Genomic DNA, 23,380 nt, shown 5'->3' on the forward strand with positions numbered 1-23,380 from the left:
GCCAACCCAGTTACCCGGGCAACCCAATACCCTTAGGTAAGACTGGTTGTCAGACTTACTGACTTCTGACTACCCGTAACGACTGGCAAAGAAGTAAAAGTGAAATACAGATTAAATATCAAATAATTTATTCAAGATAATATAATGGGACGTACAAAATATTAACTATACTAGAATCGTTATAAGAATAATAATTTATTAGGACAGTTACTAAAAACTCAATTTTATGGATTACAAATTGTTTTCTATGTCAAAGTAAGGTAAATCGTATTTATCTGATAAATAAGTGTACTAGAAGTATACCAAAGAAAAACTATTTTGTAATCCATAAAATAATTAATATTTAACATAATAAAAACCTAGAAAGCTCATTATCACATTAAAAAGCGTTAGAGACATGTAAGTGCATTATAAGGTGAATACTCACTCTGATAGAGAAGGAAATTCAAATAGGTATAAAGTGATTTTTTTATGTTCTAGAAAGGAAAGGAATAAACTGATGTCCTTTTTAACTCCGAAAGGTTGTAAGCAATTCAAATACCTCGTAATAGATGTTAACTTAGATAAAACTTCAAAAAAAAAACGTTTTATATCTGAACTGCCCGCTACCAGTCGATGCATTCACCTTAAGTCGCACTTTAAACTTTAACATGGGATAGTAAATGCATGTTTTTATAAATATTCAATAGAAGTGAATATACTTAAATATTTATTTTTAAGCCACTGATGTGATTATTTTTATTGATAACATAACAATTCTCAATTTTACAGAGCAACTTCGGGGTATAAAGTGTGTACACTCGTACCATAGAAGAACTAAAACAGTTATATCATCTCCCGAGCCTTTTCCCAACTATGTTGGGGTCGGCTTCCAGTCTAACCAGATGCAGCTGAGTACCAGTGTGCCACAAGGAGCGACTGCCTATCTAACCTCCTCAACCCAGTTACCCGGACAAATAAAACAGCCAGTATTAATAATAATACTAGATTTAAGTATGGCAGGTATTAAAGGAATGAAAAATACCAGCATAAAAACAAAGAAATGTCTGTCTGAAACTTATACTGGCTGATTTAGGTGAATAAACGCGAGTGCAACCGCGTGAGAAACTAGTATAGGATACAAATAGCATTAGCTGCTATATTAACAACGACATAATAATATTAATAAGCTGCATTAAAAACTATAATTATTGTCTTAAAATAAAATTAAGTTAAAATATATAATTGTGAAACATTGCATTGTTTGTAAAGGCTCCGAAACTATTGAACCGATTTAAAAAAATCTTTCACTCTATTTGTTACCAAATGAATATGATCAAGTGTTACCTAAATTACTAAAAAATAATATCTAGCATCTGTTTGACTTTTGTAACTAGTAGTTTATCAAAATTTTGGCTGATATTGGCTTTTCGTTTTATTAATTTAAATCAAACCTTAAGTTTGACACTATAGGATCGAAAATGTCTTATTTTAACAACTGACTTAAAATCAACGAATTCAGTTTATATTTTTATTTTTAAATAGGTAGAATGGTATAATTATTTAACACAAAAAAATACGTATTAAAATCATACAACAAACAAAGATATTTCACGTTAATGACGAAAATTTCATCATTTTTTCAGTCATCACCAGCTAACGCCGCGAATTTGTTCGCAATGGCGGCCGTCTCATCATCGTCACTGCTGTCATCATCCGCGTCAGAACTATCAGAATGTCTGTCCCCGTCTGACTCTGACGTGTTCAGATCGTCTGACTTGAGTGTGGTGTCATCGGTGATAGCTCGCACCCATTTGACGTATTTTATTTCTTCGCAGTTTTCGTATTTTTCTGAAAATGTAATTAGATTTTTGTTGAGAGTGAAGGAATAGTGAGTGCACCTGTGTCCAAGCAAATGTGCGTGCACTATAATATTTCCTGCCGAAAATCGTCATCATGATTAAAAAAAAATTTGGAATAAAAGTTACTAATTTATAAGAAAATTTGAAAAAAAAAAAAACATGAATGGAAGTTTATAATATTGATTAAGTGTGAGTTGCTCAATTAGTGAGTAACCATCAAGAATTGAATTAAATATTTATTTCTTTTTCTTTCTCCTGCCCTGTTCCCAATTTTATTTGGGGTCGGCACAATATATCTTCCTCTTCCATTTTCCCCTGTCTCTCGTCATACTGACACTCACTCCCTTCCTATTCATGACATCTTTCAGGCAATCCATCCATCTTTTCTTAGGTCTTCCTCTTCCTCTCCATCCATCTACATTCATACTTAGCACACACTTTGTTGCATGCGTATCATCCCTCCTCATTGCATGCCCATACCATGACAAATTAAATATTTATTTATATTATTCTTTTATCCAACTTTAATACATAACTACCTACCTACATAATATTAAAGTGAAAATACTGACCTCTATTTTCAGCGAATCCGGGCGGCCTCAACCATAGACAAATCCTGCCGTCCAGCGCCATCCTTAATAAACTATTAGCTGCTCTGTATGTGTCTAACCTGGAATTTAACAATACATCATCATCCTCCGAGCCTTTTTCCCAAGCTATGTTGGTGTCGGCTTCCAGTCTAACCGTATGCAGCTGAGTACCAAGTGTACCACAAGGAGCGACTGCCCTACCTGACCTCCTCAACCCAGTTACCCGGGTAACCCGATACCCCTTGGTTAGACCTGTGTCAGACTTACTGGCTTCTGACTACCCGTAATGACTGCCAAGGATGTTCAATGACAGCCGGGACCTACAGTTTAACGTGCCATCCGAAACACAGTCAATGGTGTCTAAGATATACTTAGAAAGTACATAAAAAATTGTAATTAACTATGTACTATGTTACTGTGTACATACCTGGCCGCTTTAGCAGTGAAATAACTGCGCTTCTTAGCCCATCCGTCGCAGATGTCCCGCGGCGACCAGCTGTCGTCTCCTTCCGGGTGCTCTATACGCAGCAACTTGGGTAAGTCCAGCCGTTCTGCTATATATCTGGGGACAAACGTACATATCAACAAGTTTATAAACAAATTGGAGTATACAACGTGTTTACCGTAAATGCGCAAAACGTCAGATACCTCAAAACAAGTTTAAATTCAACTGACCAAAAGCTGAGGGAAAAAAGTTATTGAAAACAAAAACTAAAACCGGCCAAGTGCGAGTCGGACTCGCGCACGAAGGGTTCCGTACCATTATTTATAAAATTAGCAAAAAAATCACATTTTTTGTATGGGAGCTCCCCAAAATATTTATTTTATTCTAGTTTTCAATATTTGTTGTTATAGCGGCAACAGAAATACATCATCTGTGAAAATTTCAACTCTCTAACTATCACGGTTCATGAGATACAGCCTAGTGACAGACGGACGGACGGAGAAGCGAAAACAATAGGATCCCGTTCCCTTTGGGTACGGAACCCTAAAACAGCTTGTAAAACTTTTATTTTACTGGTAAATTTTATTGGTATAGTTCGGCCGCTCAGAGAATGCGTTCCTGACACATCGCGATTGAACTGACGACGTAACTTTGTAATGGCGTTGCAGTACGATAAAAATATTTTTGCTGGTTGTTTATCGTTTTAACAATTGATGAGCATTAAAACAACATTATTATATCAATAATAATCAATGAATGTTGTAATTTTGTGCCAAATTGAGTGTCAAATAACTTGGTAAACAATATTTTTCTAAATCTATACTGCGCTATTACAAGGTTATGTCAGCGCTTTATATTTGTAGTGCTGTGCTAAAAATAACAGGCAAGTATCGTAATCTGTTCTTATAAGTCGATGGTTCTTATACAGTTATACTTATAATATAAAATAATACGTTTTGTTTTTCTTTTTAAGAATTTGAAAATAATGGACTATAAGATAACTTTTATGAAACATAAAAATAAAACTATGATCAAACTGAACGCGCTAAAGAAAGTAGCATTTTTCTATTTAGGTTGAAAATGGTAACCCCAAATGGCATCATGGGCCGTCATTTTGTGACGCTAAATAGTCGTCTGTTGTCGTTTCGTGCGCAAAGACTAAAAACCTGATTTTGGAAGATTTTGACCGAGATATCAGGATTGATTCTGTTATTGATAATACCTAATAGATGATGATGAAGACACCACCTCCTCAAGCGAATCGGAGTCTGATTAATATTCTGTACGCACATTCAATTCAATGTACTTACTTTATTGCATAGAAATACAGATTGTAACTTTGTAACAAAGAATAAATAAAACGATTTTATTATATGAATATTACCTTTTTTTGGTTTCCACTTAAATAACTAAAATATAAATTTTAAATGATTCCGCCAATTTAAAACGAAAATAATCTTAAAATAATGCGGCGGTTCATTTTGGAGGAACGGTAACGAACTCAGTGTTATGTTGTGCCCATCACTAGTCCTGACTAACTGATAGGTGTCAGGAACGCATTCTCTGAACGGCCGAACTATAATTCTGATCATTTCTGACTTCTGTGAAGACTCTTTTTGGCGATTAGAGAGAGAGACAATATTTTTAATGAAGTTTTTTTTATCAAGGTCAAAAAGTGGTTTGATTGATTCCACTCATTTTCTGATCGAACAAAAATGTAGCCAAATACAATGTATGAAAACTATAATAAATATCCCCGTGGTTGGTGTGTAAGACTTTATAATTACCTGATGGCGGTGTATGGCTCCCTCAGCTGCGCGATAGGGTAAGAACCCATCAGAATCTGTATAGGCCGGGGCACTTTAGACGGGAAAACCAGACCGGGACAGTCGCATAGACGTACCTGGGAACAGAATAATATTATATAGCTCTGATAAATAGTATAACTCTATGAATAATCTCTTCCTGGCAGTCGGTACGGGTATTTAGAAGCCAGTCTTACTGAGAGGTATTGGGTTGCCCGGGTAACTGGGTTGAGGAGCAAAAATTCAGCTTCATTCGGTGAGATTGGAAGCCAACCCCAACATTTTTGTAAGACAGATTATAATCGTACAGATTTTTTGTAGAACGACATTTCTAAAATGTTCATCATCCTCCGAGCCTTTTTCCCAATTATGTTGGGGTCGGCTTCCAGTCTAACCGGATGTAGCTGAGTACCAGTGTGCCACAAGGAGCGACTGCCCTATCTGACCTCCTCAACCCAGTTACCCGGGCAACCCAATACCCCTTGGTTAGACTGGTGTCAGACTTGCTGACAGATATAATCGTACCGATTTTTTTGTAGAACGTCATTACAAAAATTTTATGACTGAATTTTTGTATGATCGGTATGTTTTGTATTCCTCCTACTAAAAATCGGTGTTTATCTGTCGTACAAAAAGTCAGACATGGGCGAGCTGTGCAGAAAATTTGCCTATATGGGCAATTTGGCCCATATATATATGCCGACATTGGGCTGTCCGACACAACCGATCGATAGGACGCCCGACTTGTATCGCACAAACAGCCGACTTGTAGGACATGACTGGACCGATTTTTGTAGGATGGATAAATCGCACCGATTTTTTGTAGGACGGTTTATCGGAACGATTTTTTGAAGGATGTTGTGACTAAGATTGTCCGGCCGATCAGTGTGTTACATTTTCATCCTACAAAAAATCGGACACCGATTTATCGGACGTGGACAAACCTACTTATTCTCACCTGTGGCGTCAAATATATAGTCTGGAAGTGTTTAGTGTGTCCGGGAGTCTTGGACACCGACACGACACTGCGGCCCATCAGAGCGTTCAGCAGCGACGACTTGCCGACATTGGGTTGGCCGACACAACCGATCGATAGGACGCCCGACTCTTTGTAGGACGGATTTTCGGACCGATCTTGTGTAGGACAGGGAATCGGACCGATTTTTGTAGGATGGATAAATCGGATCGATTTCTTGTAGGATGGATTGTCGGACCGATTTTTTGTAGAATGTTGTAACTAAGATTGTCCGACCGATCTGTGTGTTATATTTTCATCCTACAAAAAATCGGACACCGACTTATCGGATGCAATCTTACCTGTGGCGTCAAGTAAATAGTCTGAAAGTGTTTAGTGTGTCCGGGAGTCTTGGACACCGACACGACACTGCGGCCCATCAGAGCGTTCAGCAGCGACGACTTGCCGACATTGGGTTGGCCGACACAATCGATCGATAGGACGCCCGACTTGTATCGAACCCACGGCCGACTTTTTATAGGATAGATGATCGGACCAACCTTTTGTAGGACTGATTTTTTGTAGGACATTCTTGTTAGAAATCTTTGACCGACATTTTCTATGAAGTGTAAAGCCCACGTCCGATTTTTTATAGGACCGATAATCGGACCAATTTTTTGTAGGACAGATATAATTGAGCCGATTTTTGGATTGTCCGACCGATCAGTGTGTTATATTTTCATCCTACAAAAAATCGGTCACCGACTTATCGGACGTGGACAAACCTACTTATTCTCACCTGTGGTGTCAAATAGATAGTCTGGAAGTGTTTAGTGTGTCCGGGAGTCTTGGACACGGACACGACACTGCGGCCCATCAGAGCGTTCAGCAGCGACGACTTGCCCACATTGGGCTGGCCGACACAACCGATCGATAGGACGCCCGACTTGTACCGCTCGTGACTGTAGTAGGACGTGTCGGGTTTCTCTAGGATTGTTTCACCTGAAAAAAATAGAAGATTATATAATATATATAAAACGGACAAAAAATCACGTTTGTTGTATGGGAGCCCCCCAAAATATTTATTTTTTTTTATTCTAGTTTTCAGTATTTGTTGTTATAGCGACAACAGAAATATCGAAAATCTGTGAAAATTTCAACTCTCTAACTATCACGGTTCATGAGACACAGCCTGGTGACGGACGGACAGAGGAGCGAAAACAATAAGGTCCCTTTTTACCCTTTGGGTAGGGAACCCTAAAAACGGTTTATATAAAGACTGAAACTTTGTGTATTCATCTACCTTAAAGAGGGTATGAACGTTATATAAAAAAAAGGATTTACCTAACTCATACTTTACATAGTCTTAATGGCCTAGTGGGTAAAGAACCAACCGGTTCGATTCCAGTTCAGGCAAGTACCAATACCAATGCAACTTTTCTACGTTTGTATGTACTTTCTAAGTATATCTTAGACACCAATGACTGTGTTTCGGATGGCACGTTAAACTGTAGGTCTCGGCTGTCATTGAACATCCTTGGCAGTCGTTACGGGTCGTCAGAAGCCAGTTAGTCAGACAACCATCTTACCTAGGAGTATTGGGTTGTCCTGGCAACTGGATAAAGGAGGTCAGATACATCTGGTAAGAGTGGAAGCCTACCCCAACATATTTACGAAAAGGCTAGGCAGATAATTAGCAAGCTATGTTCTACTCACCAACTGTAGCCGCTTCATCGTAATCGAACTCCACATCAGTCTCTTCTTTAATCTTCTTCTCCCAAGAAGACAGGTCTACTTCTCCCTTCACGATCTCTTTGCAGGCTTCTAAGATCTTAGTAGCACCTTCTACACACATGCGCTGCTTGCCTTTGCGACGGCGGATTTGTAGACCTGATGTCAAAATAAAGAAGAAATATATAAAAAAAAAACAAAGATAGAAAGTGATTTATTCGGAGTATTTTTTCTGTAAGTATAAAAGGTATTTGTTTAATTTCTAATAATCTCTCTTTATCGATGTTTCAAAGTGTGTTTATGTGTGCAATAAAGATAGACAGACAAATACTAAATAGAACTACAAATCGATAGATAGACACATTTATACCCAGACTTACGAACTTTTAGACAATTTCACAGACAGACCTTTGTTGCTTTTTTTCATGGACTTACCGGCCTTATCAGCGGTGTTCCCAGTAAGGTTGTAAGCGACACAGGAAGTAAAGTATAGCACGGTGAGCGCGGGACACGTTTCTGTCAAGTATTGCTTCCATGCCGCCGCCACCGATGGAGGAACTAAATCTATCTTGTTCAGCACGAGGATCATGTGCTTGTTCTGTTCTTGGATGTACGAGTACAGGGAGGGGGGGAACATCATGCCCTGGAAGAGGATTTAGGTAAAAATAAATCTATACTAATGTTATAAAGGTGAAGAGTTTTATTGCTAGAACGAGTTAATCTTTGGAAGCTAAAGGACCGATTTGAAAACAAAAACTACTGAACCAATTTTAATGAAATTTTGGACACTGTTACAGCCTTTTTATCGCCCCACTGTTGGGCACAGGCCTCCTCTCACACGGACAAGGATTGAGCATTAATCACCACGCTTGCTCAATGCGGGTTTCTTCAAGATGTTTTCCTTCACCTTTTCATCAGCCGTTGGTGTCCAAGATATACTTAGAAAGTACAAACAAGCTTAGAAAAGTTGCATTGGTACTTGGCTGAACTGGAATCGAATACTTTTGGACACATTGGATTAATTTTGGACATATATAGTCCAAAGTCTAAGAAAGAACTTAAGCTACTTTTTATCCGGATAGAAGCAGTAGTTCCCAAAAAACACCGTTGAAACCACCAATACCTAGTTTTGCAAAAAGTAACAAGTCATCTATATAAAACTACTCACAGCGTATCTAACATCCACAATAAGTAGCAGTATATCGCACATTTCTAGAACTCTCCACAGCTGTCTCCAAGTCTCCAAGTTCAGCTCGAAGTAAGACATGTCCTTCCAGTGTTCAGAAGCTTGGAGTGTGTCGACGTAATTCTGTGGGGATTTGATGAAAACCGTTAGTCGTGTCGAGGGGAGATGAGATACAGTTTGTCAGAATTGCTGAATAGCTGATTCTTATAAAAAGACATGATTCGTTTTGATTTCAGAAAGTAACTTTTGAAGGTCTATTCTAAGAGGTTTATGTAAAAAACTAGTTTTTCTTAAATACATTTTTCAAAAGAGTCCAGGCGCTAGAGGTAGTTGAGTTTGCAAAATACGAGTACCGAATTTCGCCACTGGATTTAAGAAAACAAAAGGTCAAAGAAATATAATCTTGGACCCTGTGCCCGATATCGTGGGCCATCTATTTTTCTTTTTCGACTTTAACATTTAAAAATGTAAAAAATATGTTCAGAAATCGATAAATTAACTACCTATTATGATCTTGCTATTAGTTTTTTTTTATATTTTTTTTACCCCCTCTTCTTTTTTTCGCAAAGGGAATGTATTTTGTACATAATATAAAATCACTTAAATTATAAATTTCGTAATAATTTATAGTTGTTTTCTAATGGTACAAGTGAGGATGGATTGTTAAGTAATAAAAAAAAACACATGACAGTAATATATTTTTATTTTGACATTTGTCATTGATTTACATAATGAATTAAATAATGTCGGGACACCTTGAAATAATTAATGAAATACAAAACAATTAAGATTTTTTGCAATTACAAGACATTGTGTAATTTGCGATACATTCACATGCTGGAATTAATGAACACAAAAAAGACAGTTTTATTTCAAAATAGTAGCTTTTAACCTCTTGAATGCCGCTAATTAGAGAACAATAGAAGATTAATTGTGTCTCGCGTGGATCCACGTCTAAAACACACGATAGGTTAATGCATGTTTTTCATTTAATTTGAGCTTGCTTACATGATATACGTGTGACATAAGTGAAACTAGGCTTAAATTTTATTAAAAACAAATATAAAAATACAAAAAAAAAACAAATAATGACATTAATTTAAAAATTAATTTACTATGGGAAAGCTTAAAAAAAAACGTAATTTATACCTTGTATTGCCTCCGCGGACTCTAATGAAACCTTGAATGCCTCTGCCCATACTCATACATAATGACACTCGCGATCATTTCTTGGGGTAAGTTGACCAACTCTCTGACCAGACCAGCGCCAACTTCTGCTCTTAACATTCCTGGGAGGTGGAATCTTCTCCCTTACCCTTCGATCAATCATGTCCTAGACATGCTCTATTGGATACATGTATGGTGATCGTGCTGGCCAGTTCATTTGGGTAATTTCGATTTCGCTAAGGTATTCGGTAACCACGCGAGCAGGGGGACGTGCATTATCGTGCATAAACACAAAATTTTCAAATCAATTAATTTTGATTACATACATTAAAATAAGTTTACTAACATAGATTTTAAGTATTATTGTATTACTAACAAAATATGGACAAAATAAGTCTGAAATAAAGAATTTTCAGGCTGCATGGACAAAATAAAGAATTTGAATACCTTTATTTTCAGGCTGCTTTGGCCCATATAAAATTCCTTAAAGACTAACATACATACATATTCTATTATACAAAATTGCTAGTACCTAAAAAACTTAAATCTAAGTTAGTAACACTTCACTATGCACTATGTCACTGTGCGGTTCTGTGGCACTTGTCCGCGGAAGCGACAGAACACCTCGTCCTGTGACCAGAAGTTCTCATCCAACACGAGGTGCAGGAAACACGTCGGCACTCGGACCACGAACGCCTTGAAGTTGGCGTTATGATTCCAGCGGCTTTCGGGGCGTACTTCAGCTTCTGACGCACGTACTCCACGATGTCCCCCGCCTTAGGCCCGGTTGTTCATACGTTACGGTAAAGTTAAAGTAAAAAATTTTACCGTTGTCAATTTTGACCACGGTTAATTTGACGTTTTGATTATGAAATTTTAACGTTCGTTAAACTAACTGGTACTTCAACAACGCTTTTTGAATTTAAACCCTGTTAATTTTACTGTAACTAGAATTTAACCCCAACCTTGACGTAACCGAGCTTCGAACAACCGGGCCTTAGTGGTGTAGTGTAGGCATTACATAGGGTTCTAAGACCTCTGTGATGTATCGATGTGCAGAGAACCTCCGTCAATGATGACTAAAGCCAGCAAGCACGCTAATAAAGTAATGCCACCTCCGAACCCTCCACCGTATGACACCGTTTCGGTAAAATTTGCTTGATGGAGATGATGTCCTCCTAGCCGATTATCGGCTACGGCGGCTGTTCTCATGTAAGAAGATCAGCCAGCTGCGCAGGACATATTATAGTGCACGCACATTTGCTTGTACACAGGTGCACTCACTATTCCTTCACTCTCATAGAGCGATAGGACGGCAATCGGACACCACCGGAGAGACGTCAGGCGAGGCTTGACGGTAGCGTTCTCTTCAATGCCTCTACATCCTTTCCGTTCCGTCGAGGAAATTTACATAAAATCGGCTTTTATCAGAGAATAAAACTTGACTCCATTCTTCAGACCAATTTTGGTGTTGACGAGCAAACGCTAATCTTGTAACTCGATGGCATACCTCAAGCTTGGGCGCTTTATCTGGCACGTACGAACTTTAAACCGGCTTCGTTTAACCGTCTTCTTACTGTTCGTTCAGTACCACGCACATAACACACTTCTTCCAAAAGATTTCAGGTCTGAACTGCAGTTTGACGACGATTTCTCAAAGTTTCATCATCATCATCTCAGGCATAGGACGTCCACTGCTGAACATAGGCCTCCCCCTTAGATCTCCACAGATACCTGTTGGAGGCGACCTGCATCCAGCGTCTACGGCGACCTTTATAAGGTCGTCTGTCCACCTCGTTGGTGGACGTCCTACGCGTTCTCAAAGTTTACACCCTTATAAAGCGTTCATCTACTAGTTGCATGATTCCTGCCTTGACCCCGCCTCCTCACGAAATACCCCGTCTGCTTGTACCGTGTAACATTACGGTGGATCACAGATAGGGACACACCCAACCTTCGACTCACTGGACGGTATGTTACCTTCCTCGATCATTGTCACACTGTAACAGCCTTTTTTTTATCGTCCCACGGCTGCGATGCGGCCTCCTCTCACACGGAGAAGGATTGAGCATTAATCACCACGCTTGCTCAATGCGGGTTGCTGATTTCAGACTTAATAGTCCAGGTTTCCTCAAGATGTTTTCCTTCACCTTTTTATCAGCCGTTGGTGTCAAATTAGAAAAGTTGCATTGGTATTTGGCTGACCTAGAATCGAACCCACTCTCTCATACTCGAGAGGTTGGTTCTTTACCCACTAGGCCACCACGACTTTGTCACAGCTCCGGCGAAATCAGTTGCGAACAAATCACTTATTTTCTATGCAATACAATATTAATTCTCCAAGTAACAACAACAAAGTGAGCTAGGGCCACAACCTAAGGAGGCGTTTGGGTTCTTTGAGACTTCCGTCAACGATTTTTGGTATTACAAAAATGATCCGGTCCAAAGAAGGCGTATGAAGGCGAAGACAGTAACATTCCTGGTCCCCCGCTCACCGGTATTTTGGCAAGCTAATTTCTTAGGTGGTTTTCCGTTATGGCACCTCCGCTAGTCATTTTGTTCTCTATGTGCAGTCTCGATCTGTGTAAAGCACGTCGTAGTCTTCAGAAAATACTCTTGTTGTCGTGAAGAAGTTTGCTTCTTGGTAGATGTCCACCATGCGTTGATGGTTGGTCTCTGAAATGAGACGAGGAATGCTGAGGATCTTTCTTCCAAGACCCTTCCCTCCTCTCTCTATCTCTTCTTGGCACCTGATCCAAAGCCGGACAGTGTCTCTCTGCAAGCAATAAATAATGTCTGCTTGCTAACTTGTTCTTACAAGGCGCAAAAACTCATTTTTTTTATCTTTTTATCCGCAAATTCGATGGGGTCCAAAATGTAAGGGTAGCAACTCCGGTTGAAAAAAAAAAACTCAATACTTTTGCGCCGTTTCTTAACAGAACAAAAGTAGGTGCTGAATATCTTCAAAACCACGTGGGTACGTAGCCATTGATAGCAACTAATCGCAGCTGGTAGCAATTAGGTAGCAACTCTCTATATGTATTTCGAGGGGATCGGTGAGGAGTGACAGCGATTCTGAAGATAACCCCAGAGCGAAAGTCGCACGCCAAGTTTAAATACTTCGTTCATGAAAATCCTCAAAAACAGGTAATATCACCAAGGCACTAAGCTACGCACGGCAGTAGCAACTAATTAAATTATCTTGTTGATATCTGACACTTAAATACACTCGCGAATATTAGACATTTAAATCAAATTACTTTTACGGATTTTCTCGCGGATATATGTATTAATATTATTTAATAATTATTAATAGCCCTCTAACACGTATGGCAAGATTATTATAATGAAAGAAGTATTGTGACAAATTATCCCATCTATATATTCTTATCTCTATATTCTATAATTGTATTATCTCTCTCCTTATACGTGTAATCTGTAAGAGGGCGCGGTTTTGCACCGCCGCCAGATTTAAGCGAAAAAAAAAATGGGCAGGCTTAAATGGCCCCCATAGTACATATTTTCAAAGTTTTAGACCAATCTAGAACCTTCTAGTAATTTCTATAACTACATATATAAAAAAGATGGAGGAGAGATCTAAGGGGGAGGCCTATGTTCAGCAGTGGACGTCCTATGGCTGAGATGATGATGATATAAGAAAAATAAAATAAAAAGCCTTTATTGTTGAAATCCGATACAGAACTGTTTACAATCTACCTAACTACTAGTCTACGATTATTCAACTTGTCTTACGTTACGACAAAGGCCTCCTCTAGAGTTATCTAGAACTACACTAACCTTGAAATACCTCTGCTCCTGTGCGTCTAGTTGTGCGGGACTCATGTTGAAGTCCCATGGCGGTCTCTTGGGGAACGATAGCCCAAGCGGGACATTCTAGAGCCTTATAGAAACATCTAGAACTACACTGACCTTGAAATACTTCTGCTCCTGTGCGTCTAGTTGTGCGGGACTCATGTTGAAGTCCCATGGCGGTCTCTTGGGGAACGATAGCCCAAGCGGGACATTCTAGAGCCTTATAGAAACATCTAGAACTACACTGACCTTGAAATACTTCTGCTCCTGTGCGTCTAGTTGTGCGGGACTCATGTTGAAGTCCCATGGCGGTCTCTTGGGAAACGATAGCCCAAGCGGGACATTCTAGAGTCTTATAGAAACTTCTAGAACTACACTGACCTTGAAATACCTCTGCTAATGTGCATCTAGTTGTGCGGGACTCATGTTGAAGTCCCATGGCGGTCTCTTGGGAAACGATAGCCCAAGCGGGACATTCTACAGCCTTACAGAAACATCTAGAACGTTCTAGAGACGTCTAGAACTACACTGACCTTGAAATACCTCTGCTCCTGTGCGTCTAACTGTGCGGGACTCATGTTAAAGCCCATGGAGGTCTCTTGGGAAATGATAGCCCAAGCGGGACATTCTAATGCCTGACAGAAACATCTAGAATGTTCTAGCGACTTCTAGAACTAAACTGACCTTGAAATACCTCTGCTCCTGTGCGTCTAACTGGGCGGGACTCATGTTGAAGTCCCATGAAGGTCTCTTACACAGCTCAGGATACAACAGAACATTCTGGAAACCTTTATAACTTTCTAGAGTTTTCTGGAATATTCTAAAAACTTCGACTAACCTTGAAATACCTCTGCTCCTGTGCGTCTAGCTGTGCGGGACTCATGTTGAAGTCCCATGGCGGTCTCTTGGGGAATGACAACTCGGTAGGAAAGTAGTCCGCAGGGTCCACTTCTAGATCTTTCTCTAACACTGGCCGAAGTTCTTTTCTGTGGACAAAGGTTTTATTTGTTAAATGCCATCACTATAACGTAGGTATGCATGTACCCTAAAGACGAAATTTGGACTTCAAAATCAGTAAAAAATTAAAGGCGTGCTATGAAACATGGCTCTTAAAGTTGATGGTAAAGATAAAGATGGAGTAATGTAAAATATCAACTGTAAAAAACCGGGCAAGTGCGATTCGGACTCGCGCACGAAGGGTTCCGTACCATTATTTAAAATCACGTTCGTTGTATGGGAGCCCCCAAAATATTTATTTTAATCTAGTCAATCAGTATTTGTTGTTATAGCGGCAACAGAAATACATCATCTGTGACAATTTCAACTCTCTAACTATCACGGTTCATGAGATGCAGCCTGGTGACGGACGGACAGAGGAGCGAAAACAATAGGGTCCCGTTTTACCCTTTGGGTAAGGAACCCTAAAAATCAAATGAGAATAAAAGTTCCAATCATCCAGGTGATTGAAGTTGCTTTAAGTAGCTGGAAACATATACCCCATTTATCACAGCAGGCTACTTTTATAAAACACTAGCCGTTTTCCCGAGGTTTCACCCACGTCCCGTGGGAGCTACTGCCCACACCGGGATAAAATATAGCCTATGTTACTCGCAGATAATATAGCTTTCTAACGGTGAAAGAATATTTAAAATCGGTCCAGTAGTTTTTGAGTTTATCCATTACAACCAAACAAACAAAGTTTTCCTCTTTATAATATTAGTATAGACTATCTAAACTTCAAAAGCACTCACAGTGCATCCTCCTTCTTGAGCCTCAGCTCGTCATCGTTCTCCCGGTAGAACTTGAGAGCATATCTGTTGGTATCGCGCCCGCCTCGCTTGTTTGGTTGGTAGTTCACTGAGACCACGTCGTATGCTGTTGTGCCCCCGGATGCTGTGGGAATAATTGATAAAATTAATAAATATAGAGTACAGACCGACAAATGTAGAATAGAACTGTCGCCAACCGACAAGGTTGCATTGTAGACTTTGGAGTCAAGGCTTTAGGATCTTTCAAAATAGTTACTGCAGGCTTAATGCTCGGAAGGCTCCAGAAAGAACTAAGATGGGTAAAACTCATCTTTTATTAGTAAAACTCTGAAGTCGAAAGAAGAAGAAGAAAGAAAATTAAATGTTACATTTGCAGCTTGGAAATTGATATCTGGAATGGTAATGTTTAAATATGGTACTGGCTGATTAAAAAATTGAGATTTTGTAAAAATTTACTGGTTTTTTTTTGCGACTGAAGAAGGACAAAGGACATTGACTGCCTACTTTTATCCTGGTGCAGAAAGAAATACAGACAGAACCTTAGATAACAGTTAGTAAGCTATACTTTATTTTAGTAAAGATAGTAATTTCCTCAGAACGCAGGTAAAACCACACAAAATGGCTAACATAACTGAGTACTTACTGGACATCAACAGCGTCTTATTCTGTTTCTTACTCTGTAGCTGTTGCTTTTTAGCTTTCCCACTGAAGGGCGTCTTGCGCCGAGCTTGCGGCATCTTTCACTACTGAAAGAAAAATGTACATGAGTTGAGGATAATATAGACCACCAAGTTATACAACACCAGCAACCCACCCAAGCTTCACGTGGGGATGGATATTATTATACATATAAACCTTCCTCTTCAATCACTCTATCTATTAAAAAAAAAACACATCATAATCTGTTGCATAGTTTTAAAGATTTAAGAATACATAGGGATATAGAGACAGAGAAAGCGACTTTGTTTTATACCATGTAGTGATATGAATTTATATGTGCGAAACCTGAAAATAAAATCAATTAAACCACTTTCTAATACAGGTTAAATTTTCGACCAAATATTGCACTGTCCATTTCAAAACATCTAGCCTAAGGTTGTCTGAAATCACCAACCTACATTCACAATAAGTGCACAAGGTATTTAATGCTCTATTCTTTGTGAGAGGACTGATAGGAGCCCAGTACCTAACAGTGGGATGACAAAAAGGCGGTCAGTGTGTCGTCTTAGGGACGGAGTGAACTTATGACATTTGGGTCAGTGGGTCGTCTTAGGAAAACAAACCCCATTTATGAAAAGAGGTTGCTTATCAAACAGAATTGGACAAATACGACTTTATTAAGGTTGAAAATCTTCGACACACTTACTTATACGTACTATTAAGTTCTTAAAAAGAATATGGTAGCTTTAAAGTGATAATTACACCTGAAACATGAGTCAACCCGGTATAACGGGATTCCACTGAAATAAACCGGTTAAAGTACCTCGTTACTACACAAAACCTATACTTTTACTGCTGATTGTCACAAATATTAGTTTTTACGCCTTATGTTGTGGCTAATTTAAGTTTTGACCGTGTTTACACGAAAATATATGAGAAAATTATGTTAAGAATTTCAACACGCGGTTTTATAAAAATCTTGTTTATTACATAGACTGTCGTAGTTTTAGGTACATGAAAAGCTTACCTGTTAGTCGCTGATTAAATGAATTTACTTATTACAGCTATTTTTTAGCAAATTACAAGTTAAATCCAAGATTTTTGAAGCAATTAACAAATTAACACGATCAGCCGTTCATGAATTTGTCGTATTTTTTCTAACAATTGCTGTCACTTTCTAGCTGAACACATTTGCCTATGAGAAAAGGAGACAACAACACAGATAAGAAAATTAAACTTTTAAATTAATGGCAGTGACAGTTAGTGTCCGTCAAAAGAGTGTATTCTATTTCCATACCAGAAAATCAAATTTTTATTCGTCATTCCATCAGAGACTATAATAAAGTTACTGATGTAAAGGAACGCAAAGAATAAAGTTACCTGAGGTCTGATTTTTGAGCCATGTCAAAGGTCATATTAAAATCATCACTCGCTGCAAAATTTATTTGCTGAGAATTTTCGCTAAGAATGTTAAAAAACTAAAGTGACGACGGCTACTAACGATATTGTTAAATTTTTGACGTATGTGGCTATTGTAAGTATCAGATTATGTACCGAACGAGCCGAACCCTGTGTCATAGCTGTCACTGTCAATGTAGGATTAAACTAGTTTTTATAGGGGGCGCGTTGTTTTGATATTTTACAAAATAACGCCTTAAATAATCTTGTCCTAAAGAGTATTCATATTCCATGCAAATTCATATTAGACAGAAGCTATTTTTTTTACCTTTGTTGTACTATCAAGTTTTGTATTTTTACATCTAATAAATCAAAGATAATAAAGTAATCCTAAATTCGTGCTCGATGTGTCACTTACAAAAACTTAATTTCCTAACCTAAAATACGTGACAAGTCAATCTCGATCGGTGTACAAACAATAAACGCTTTACGTATTTATTAATCTCAAAATAGACACTAAAGTAGACTAAAAGCCACAAAATGTTGCCTTTATCGCTTTTACGAACTGCGCAGAACCATCCTATGTTGGTGGAATTGAAAAATGGAGAGACATACAACGGTCATCTAGTTAGTTGCGATAATTGGATGAATATTAACCTTAGGGAAGTTATTTGCACGTCTAGAGACGGTGACAAGTTCTGGAGGATGCCAGAATGTTATATACGAGGCAGTACGATCAAGTATTTACGTATACCTGATGAGGTTATTGACATGGTGAAAGAGGAGACTCAGGTATGTTTTTCATTCAGCCTGTTTTATTTCTTAGTCTTATTTGAATAATTTGTGATAGACTAGGAAATGCGATGCTCGCTACGTACTCTCCCGGGTACGGGGGCAAAAACTTTCAGACTCAGACTGCTTTAAGTTTCTAAAATCCAAATAGCAATTCAAGCCTGCACTAAAAATTGAACCTGGGTTGGCAATCGCTCTTGCGGCCAACAAGGCAGTCTTTTCCTAGTGAGTCTGGTAGATTATAGAGAAAAAACCTTATTGAATGGTTATTTTTTTGAGAAATATGGTGCAATCAGCTCTTGTAATGTGAAATTTGTTTGGATTAATTATATGTTTGTTGGGTCAGTGGGTCATCTTAGGGGCAATGGCTTATCTTGATGATGCCAAACTATGTGAGAACAGACAGTCACGTTTAGTTATTAGATACTTGTCCAATAAAAATTGCCTAAAGAGAATGGCGTATGCTTTCAACCGTTGCATGTTCAATAAGACATCAGCTTCTACTGAGTTTCTTATAAGATGACTGTACAAAAGATTCAAAATGACATAAATCTCTACTATTGTTATAAATGTGAAAGTAACTGTCCGGTTTTTGTTTGCTTCTACACCAAAAGTACTGAACCTGTATTGGATTTTTATGTGAAGCACAGTAAGCTTATCTGGGAACTCACTCCAATCCTTCCAAAGGTTATTTGTAAGAGAAAAGCTTATAGGTTTATGACTGCCCATTGTGTTACCTAAATTTTTGACATTTTAGCTTTTTTTTCCGTAATCTAAATTGGTGTAGGTACATAATACAGAATATATCTATCTATCTTCCTAAATTTGGTACACCAAGTCTAGAGCTTGATAAAGAACAGCGACTACTCTTTATTTACAGTTGGAACTGTTTGGAATGACAGTAAAAACCTGTATCGTATTCCCAGGTAAAATCCCGAAGCCGCAGCGAAGTCTCCAAGGGTCGCGGCGGCGGTCAGAACATGCGAACAGGGCGAGGCGGCAACCGAGGAACTTTCGGTAACCGCGGCCGACCCGCGCCCCTCGCGCGCGGCGGACAGGGCCGCAACCCGCAGAATAAGAAGAAATAAACTATAATAGGACTGTGTACGTGTAATGTTATTGATATTAAATTATAAGGTTTTTGTAATAAGTACTGTAGTAAGGCGTTTTATTTTTAACTGGTTTGAGGTCAGGTCAGATAGGTTGCTTCTTTCTTGTATAACATTGAGAGTCAGCTGCATTGAGTGAGACTGGAAGCGGAGCCTAACATAGTTGGGAGCAGGTTAAGCAGATGCAACTTTAATACACAGTACCTAATGTGCGGTGGACCTTATGTAATTTTGGCATGAAATCCAGAGATAAGAAGTAATTTCGAAATGTACGAGATTCAGTCCGACCTTATGTAATTTTGGCATGAAATCCAGAGATAAGAAGTAATTTCGAAATGTACGAGATTCAGTCCTCTGTCTACCTTAGAGACTGAGAAAATACATATACTTTTCCTTGTACCGAAAGGTCGTGTCGGACAAGATTTTTCGTCTCGAGATTGGTAGAACTGCGGGAACAGCTAGATAAGAAATAAAACCCACATAAATGGCAAGATAATTTTATTTAACATAAATAACAGAACTATACACAATGTACATGAAACAATTTGGTACGCTTTGCGACCTATTTCTAAATGCAATCAAATGATGTTAAATTTAGCTAAAGGAAAAAAAAAAATTACAAATTTGGCACCCAAGGCGCCAGGGTGAAATGGGCGCCAACTGTGAACTTTCATGTTCGATTTGACGTTTTGCACTGTCAAACTATTATAGACGTTAAGGGTCCGTTCAGACAGACCGACTCGGAGAGAAGAGCAAATTCTTAACACGTTGAAAATCGAGTACTTAGTATTTGTAGTGAGGTTTATTTTTCCATGCGCACTGCTTTTGTCATTAAGAATGCTCGAATGCGTTCGGTGTGAAATAATAAGAGGAGCCGACCGGCTCCGATCGCGTAATTTTTCTCGGTCTTGCAGACGTTTGGCTCCGATTGCATCTCACGCAGCCGATCGGAGCCGATTTCAGTCTGTGAGAAAAGAAAATTGCTCGCTGATGCTGTCCGAGCCGGTCTGTGTGAACAGACCCTTAATCAATGTTCAATTCAGAAAAAAAAAATACAGTGAAAACTGGGCGCCTGGATGAAACTGACGTCTTTAACTAACTACATGAGAGAAACGGAAAAATAAAAACTACTACTATAAATTATAAATAGTTTTATAACCCGTTCTTTATGTTAATACCTACTACGTAGTTCAGAAAACAAGGTTCTGAAACCTCGCTAACCATATGAATGTTTTTTCAATTTATTAAGGACTTATCTCTTTGCCAGTAAGTCTGACACCAGTCTAACCAAGAGGTTGGGGGTTAAGGAGGTCAGACAGGCAGTCGCTTCTTGTAAAGCACTGGTACTCAGCTGAGTCCGGTTAGACTGGAAGTCGACCCCAACATAGTTGGGAAAAAAGGCTCGGAGGATAATCTATTTGCCAGATTTATACAAAATCAATTATCAATCTTGCAAATCTATACATATAATAAAATGATAGGAAAGTCAAAACTGTACATTGAATATTTTTTTTAAAGAATACTTGGGGGGTGATCCATAATCGATTCTGAACCCAAATATGTAGTTTTTAGAATTTTTGTCTGTATGTCTGTTTATCTGTTTGTCTGTATGTTTGTCCCGGATAAACTCAAAAAGTACTGCATAGATTTAAATCAAATTTTGCATGACTATTACCTGGGGGCCGGTTCAACACATAGGCTATATATTATCACGCTATCACCTACGGGGGATGAGCAATGAACGATTAAATTAACGAAATTGGAAATTCTATATTGCGCACGCAGACGAAGTTGCGGGCAACAGCTAGTATGATAATATTTGGGATATTTAACACAAATAGCATTGAATGTAATTTACATTATTCTATGAAATTAGAACTAACAGCAACATTTTCGCAGCCAAAGAAATATGAATCTTGTGCTTACAAATATAACTACTATATTCCTTTGACTGACAAAAATATGCTTGTAATAATGTTCTATCTAAGACTAGTCACAGCACACAAATTATATATTATATGTAATTGGTTTTATTATACTAGGTACCTACACACAAAATTGTATTTTAACCAACCTGACTCGATTTCAATCCCACATTTGTAGTACTTTGAAAACATAATATTATGAACTGCATTATTATACACCGTGACATTTTAGTCGTCTTACAACGGCAGCCCACTTCATGTATCCAATGACTAGAACACGTTCATTAAGAAAATATATATATTTATGACATTTGAATAATTCAAAAATAAAAATAAATTCATTATTATGACGCATGACATAGATTATAAAAACACCCTGTAGTGAGCGCGGCCCGAGTCTTTATCAATGGAGCGGCGCGGCGCGGCGCGGCGTCTTTATCAAAGTTCATTCACCCTAGCGCAAAATAAGTTTCTTATTTTGCGCTAGGGTGAATGAACTTTGATAAAGACTTACTATTGCAATCTTAATGTTCTCATTATGTAGCAGTTTGTAAACTTGCACTCTTACTTAACTTGTAACACTTAATTCCAATTCTTCCTTCATACTTTTACGGGCTTAGGACCGTCAGAAACATTTTTCGTAATAAAACCAAAACAAAGTGATGTAAGTTGACAATGACGTACCTATTATCAGGCCTCAGTCACTCTCTGTACTCGCGAGCGATAAATGCCTACCGCTCGCTGGGTTACCGGTAGCCCCACGCGGCTCAGGGCGCACAACAGTCACACGCGCCGCGCGCGCTCCAATATTATTATTTTTATTTCGTGCGGGTTGATCACTCCTCGGTTCCGTAACATTATTAGATTGTTAGGCGCAGCGTACAATCTTCTTGATTCCCTTAAATTGTCACCAGCTATTGCGTGCACGCGTACCATTTGTAGGTACTCGATATTCGAGTAGCGACGGTTCCTATCACTCATCATGCAAGACGTATACCCTATTCACTCGTAGCGATCGCGAACAACACTTGATTACCGGTAGTGCGCGCACACTTCCACTTGCGGTGTTCGGACGGCAACTGAGCCACAGAATGACCTTTAAAACCAATTTTTAAGTAAAAGGCGGCATTTATCAAAGTCCACGTGGACTCTTTGAAAAGTGCCGTCGTCGTCTTTGGCGGTGCCGTCGTGCCGCTCGTGGAATGAATCTCATTGGATGACAGTCCACGTGGACTGTGCTAGATTGGCTTACGATATTTTGTCTCGTAAAAAATGGAGATGGAACGATCACTCGACTCGAGCGCTGGGAAGGTACTACTTTCTACCGTTTGATACGTAAACATTATTAACATGGATGTTTCTTATTGTCTAATGTATTATTTATTCTTTGCACCTGATTCGAGCTCTGCTAATTACAGTGCAAATATAGAGATGTCGACTGCTCTAGCGCAGTCAACGGCTCGAGCAGTCGGTGTATGCCTCGCAACCGCTCGCGAGCGGTCGACGGCACGTGGTCATGCAGTTTTGAAGCGGTCGCGACTGTCGAGATAGCGAATGAATGACTATAGTTCACTGCGCGGTCGCGGCTTTAAGCAGTCGGTCTCAACTGCTTGAAGCAGTCCGTGTACGGCGGCTCTAAGACGACTAAAAAGTCGCGGTGTATACCTACCCCAATTTTGAGTATCCGGATAAAAAGTGCCTATAGCCTTCCTCGACAAATGAGCTATCTAACACAATTCAAATCTATTTTTTCCAAATCTGTACAGTAAGTAGGTTTCAAGCAAACAAATTCTTCATCTTTATATTAGTTTACATTAAACCATCGTCCAAATATACGAGTGCTTTTTCATTAAACTATTTAGCACCTAACACCATATTAACAGTATTTTTAACCTCCCTTTTCTATGATCTCTCTCCGGTAGTGTAGGATTGTCGTTCCATCGCGCTATGAGAGTGAAGGAATAGTGAGTGCACCTGTGTCCAAGCAAATGCTCGTGCACTATAATATGTTCTGCGCAGCTGGCTGATCTTATATGAGAACAGCCCACGTGGCCGAAATCGGCCTTGGATGCCGTTATTATAATTATCTACAATCATTAACACTGCTCAGCCCAGGAAGCGAATCCAGGACTTAGCTCGAGTGTCGCTTTTGCGACTAGATCAATGAGGTATATCCTATAGGAATATTATCTCC

General features: G+C 38.9%; 2 protein-coding genes and 2 long non-coding RNA genes across 4 annotated transcripts; 1 reads left to right on the forward strand and 3 right to left on the reverse strand.

The window, feature by feature from the left end:
- Positions 1-111: 111 nt before the first annotated feature.
- On the reverse strand, positions 112-17,148 carry LOC110380278 (guanine nucleotide-binding protein-like 1). Its single transcript, XM_064043457.1, has 12 exons — positions 16,990-17,148; positions 15,946-16,048; positions 15,285-15,426; positions 14,372-14,519; positions 8,536-8,676; positions 7,803-8,010; positions 7,353-7,526; positions 6,436-6,638; positions 4,664-4,779; positions 2,859-2,993; positions 2,414-2,511; positions 112-1,830 (listed from the first exon to the last, which is right to left on the reverse strand). The coding sequence occupies exons 2-12, from the start codon at positions 16,037-16,039 to the stop codon at positions 1,622-1,624; spliced, it is 1,668 nt and encodes a 555-aa protein (XP_063899527.1). The 5' UTR covers positions 16,040-16,048; positions 16,990-17,148; the 3' UTR covers positions 112-1,621.
- Positions 4,173-4,464, reverse strand: LOC135119247 (uncharacterized). Its single transcript, XR_010278076.1, has 2 exons — positions 4,261-4,464; positions 4,173-4,213 (listed from the first exon to the last, which is right to left on the reverse strand). It is a non-coding gene; the product is annotated as an uncharacterized LOC135119247 (long non-coding RNA).
- Positions 17,149-17,684: 536 nt separating the features above from the next.
- Positions 17,685-19,310, forward strand: LOC110380283 (U6 snRNA-associated Sm-like protein LSm4). Its single transcript, XM_049840273.2, has 2 exons — positions 17,685-18,152; positions 19,079-19,310. The coding sequence occupies exons 1-2, from the start codon at positions 17,901-17,903 to the stop codon at positions 19,238-19,240; spliced, it is 414 nt and encodes a 137-aa protein (XP_049696230.1). The 5' UTR covers positions 17,685-17,900; the 3' UTR covers positions 19,241-19,310.
- A 434-nt stretch (positions 19,311-19,744) lies between these two features.
- On the reverse strand, positions 19,745-21,882 carry LOC135119237 (uncharacterized). The gene is made up of 2 exons (XR_010278067.1): positions 21,701-21,882; positions 19,745-21,658 (listed from the first exon to the last, which is right to left on the reverse strand). It is a non-coding gene; the product is annotated as an uncharacterized LOC135119237 (long non-coding RNA).
- Between the last annotated feature and the right edge of the window lie 1,498 nt (positions 21,883-23,380).

Source organism: Helicoverpa armigera, chromosome 31 (assembly GCF_030705265.1).
Source record: "Helicoverpa armigera isolate CAAS_96S chromosome 31, ASM3070526v1, whole genome shotgun sequence".
Taxonomy (NCBI): Eukaryota; Metazoa; Arthropoda; class Insecta; order Lepidoptera; family Noctuidae; genus Helicoverpa; species Helicoverpa armigera.

Coding starts and splice junctions, on each gene's coding strand:
- LOC110380278 (XM_064043457.1), bottom strand. CDS start 16,039: ATGCCGCAAGCTCGGCGCAAGACGCCCTTCAGTGGGAAAGCTAAAAAG. Junction 7,527..7,802: donor GAACACCGCTGATAAGGCCG/GTAAGTCCATGA, acceptor TTTTGACATCAG/GTCTACAAATCCGCCGTCGC. Junction 1,831..2,413: donor CGGATTCGCTGAAAATAGAG/GTCAGTATTTTC, acceptor TTACATTTTCAG/AAAAATACGAAAACTGCGAA.
- LOC110380283 (XM_049840273.2), top strand. CDS start 17,901: ATGTTGCCTTTATCGCTTTTACGAACTGCGCAGAACCATCCTATGTTG. Junction 18,153..19,078: donor TGGTGAAAGAGGAGACTCAG/GTATGTTTTTCA, acceptor TCGTATTCCCAG/GTAAAATCCCGAAGCCGCAG.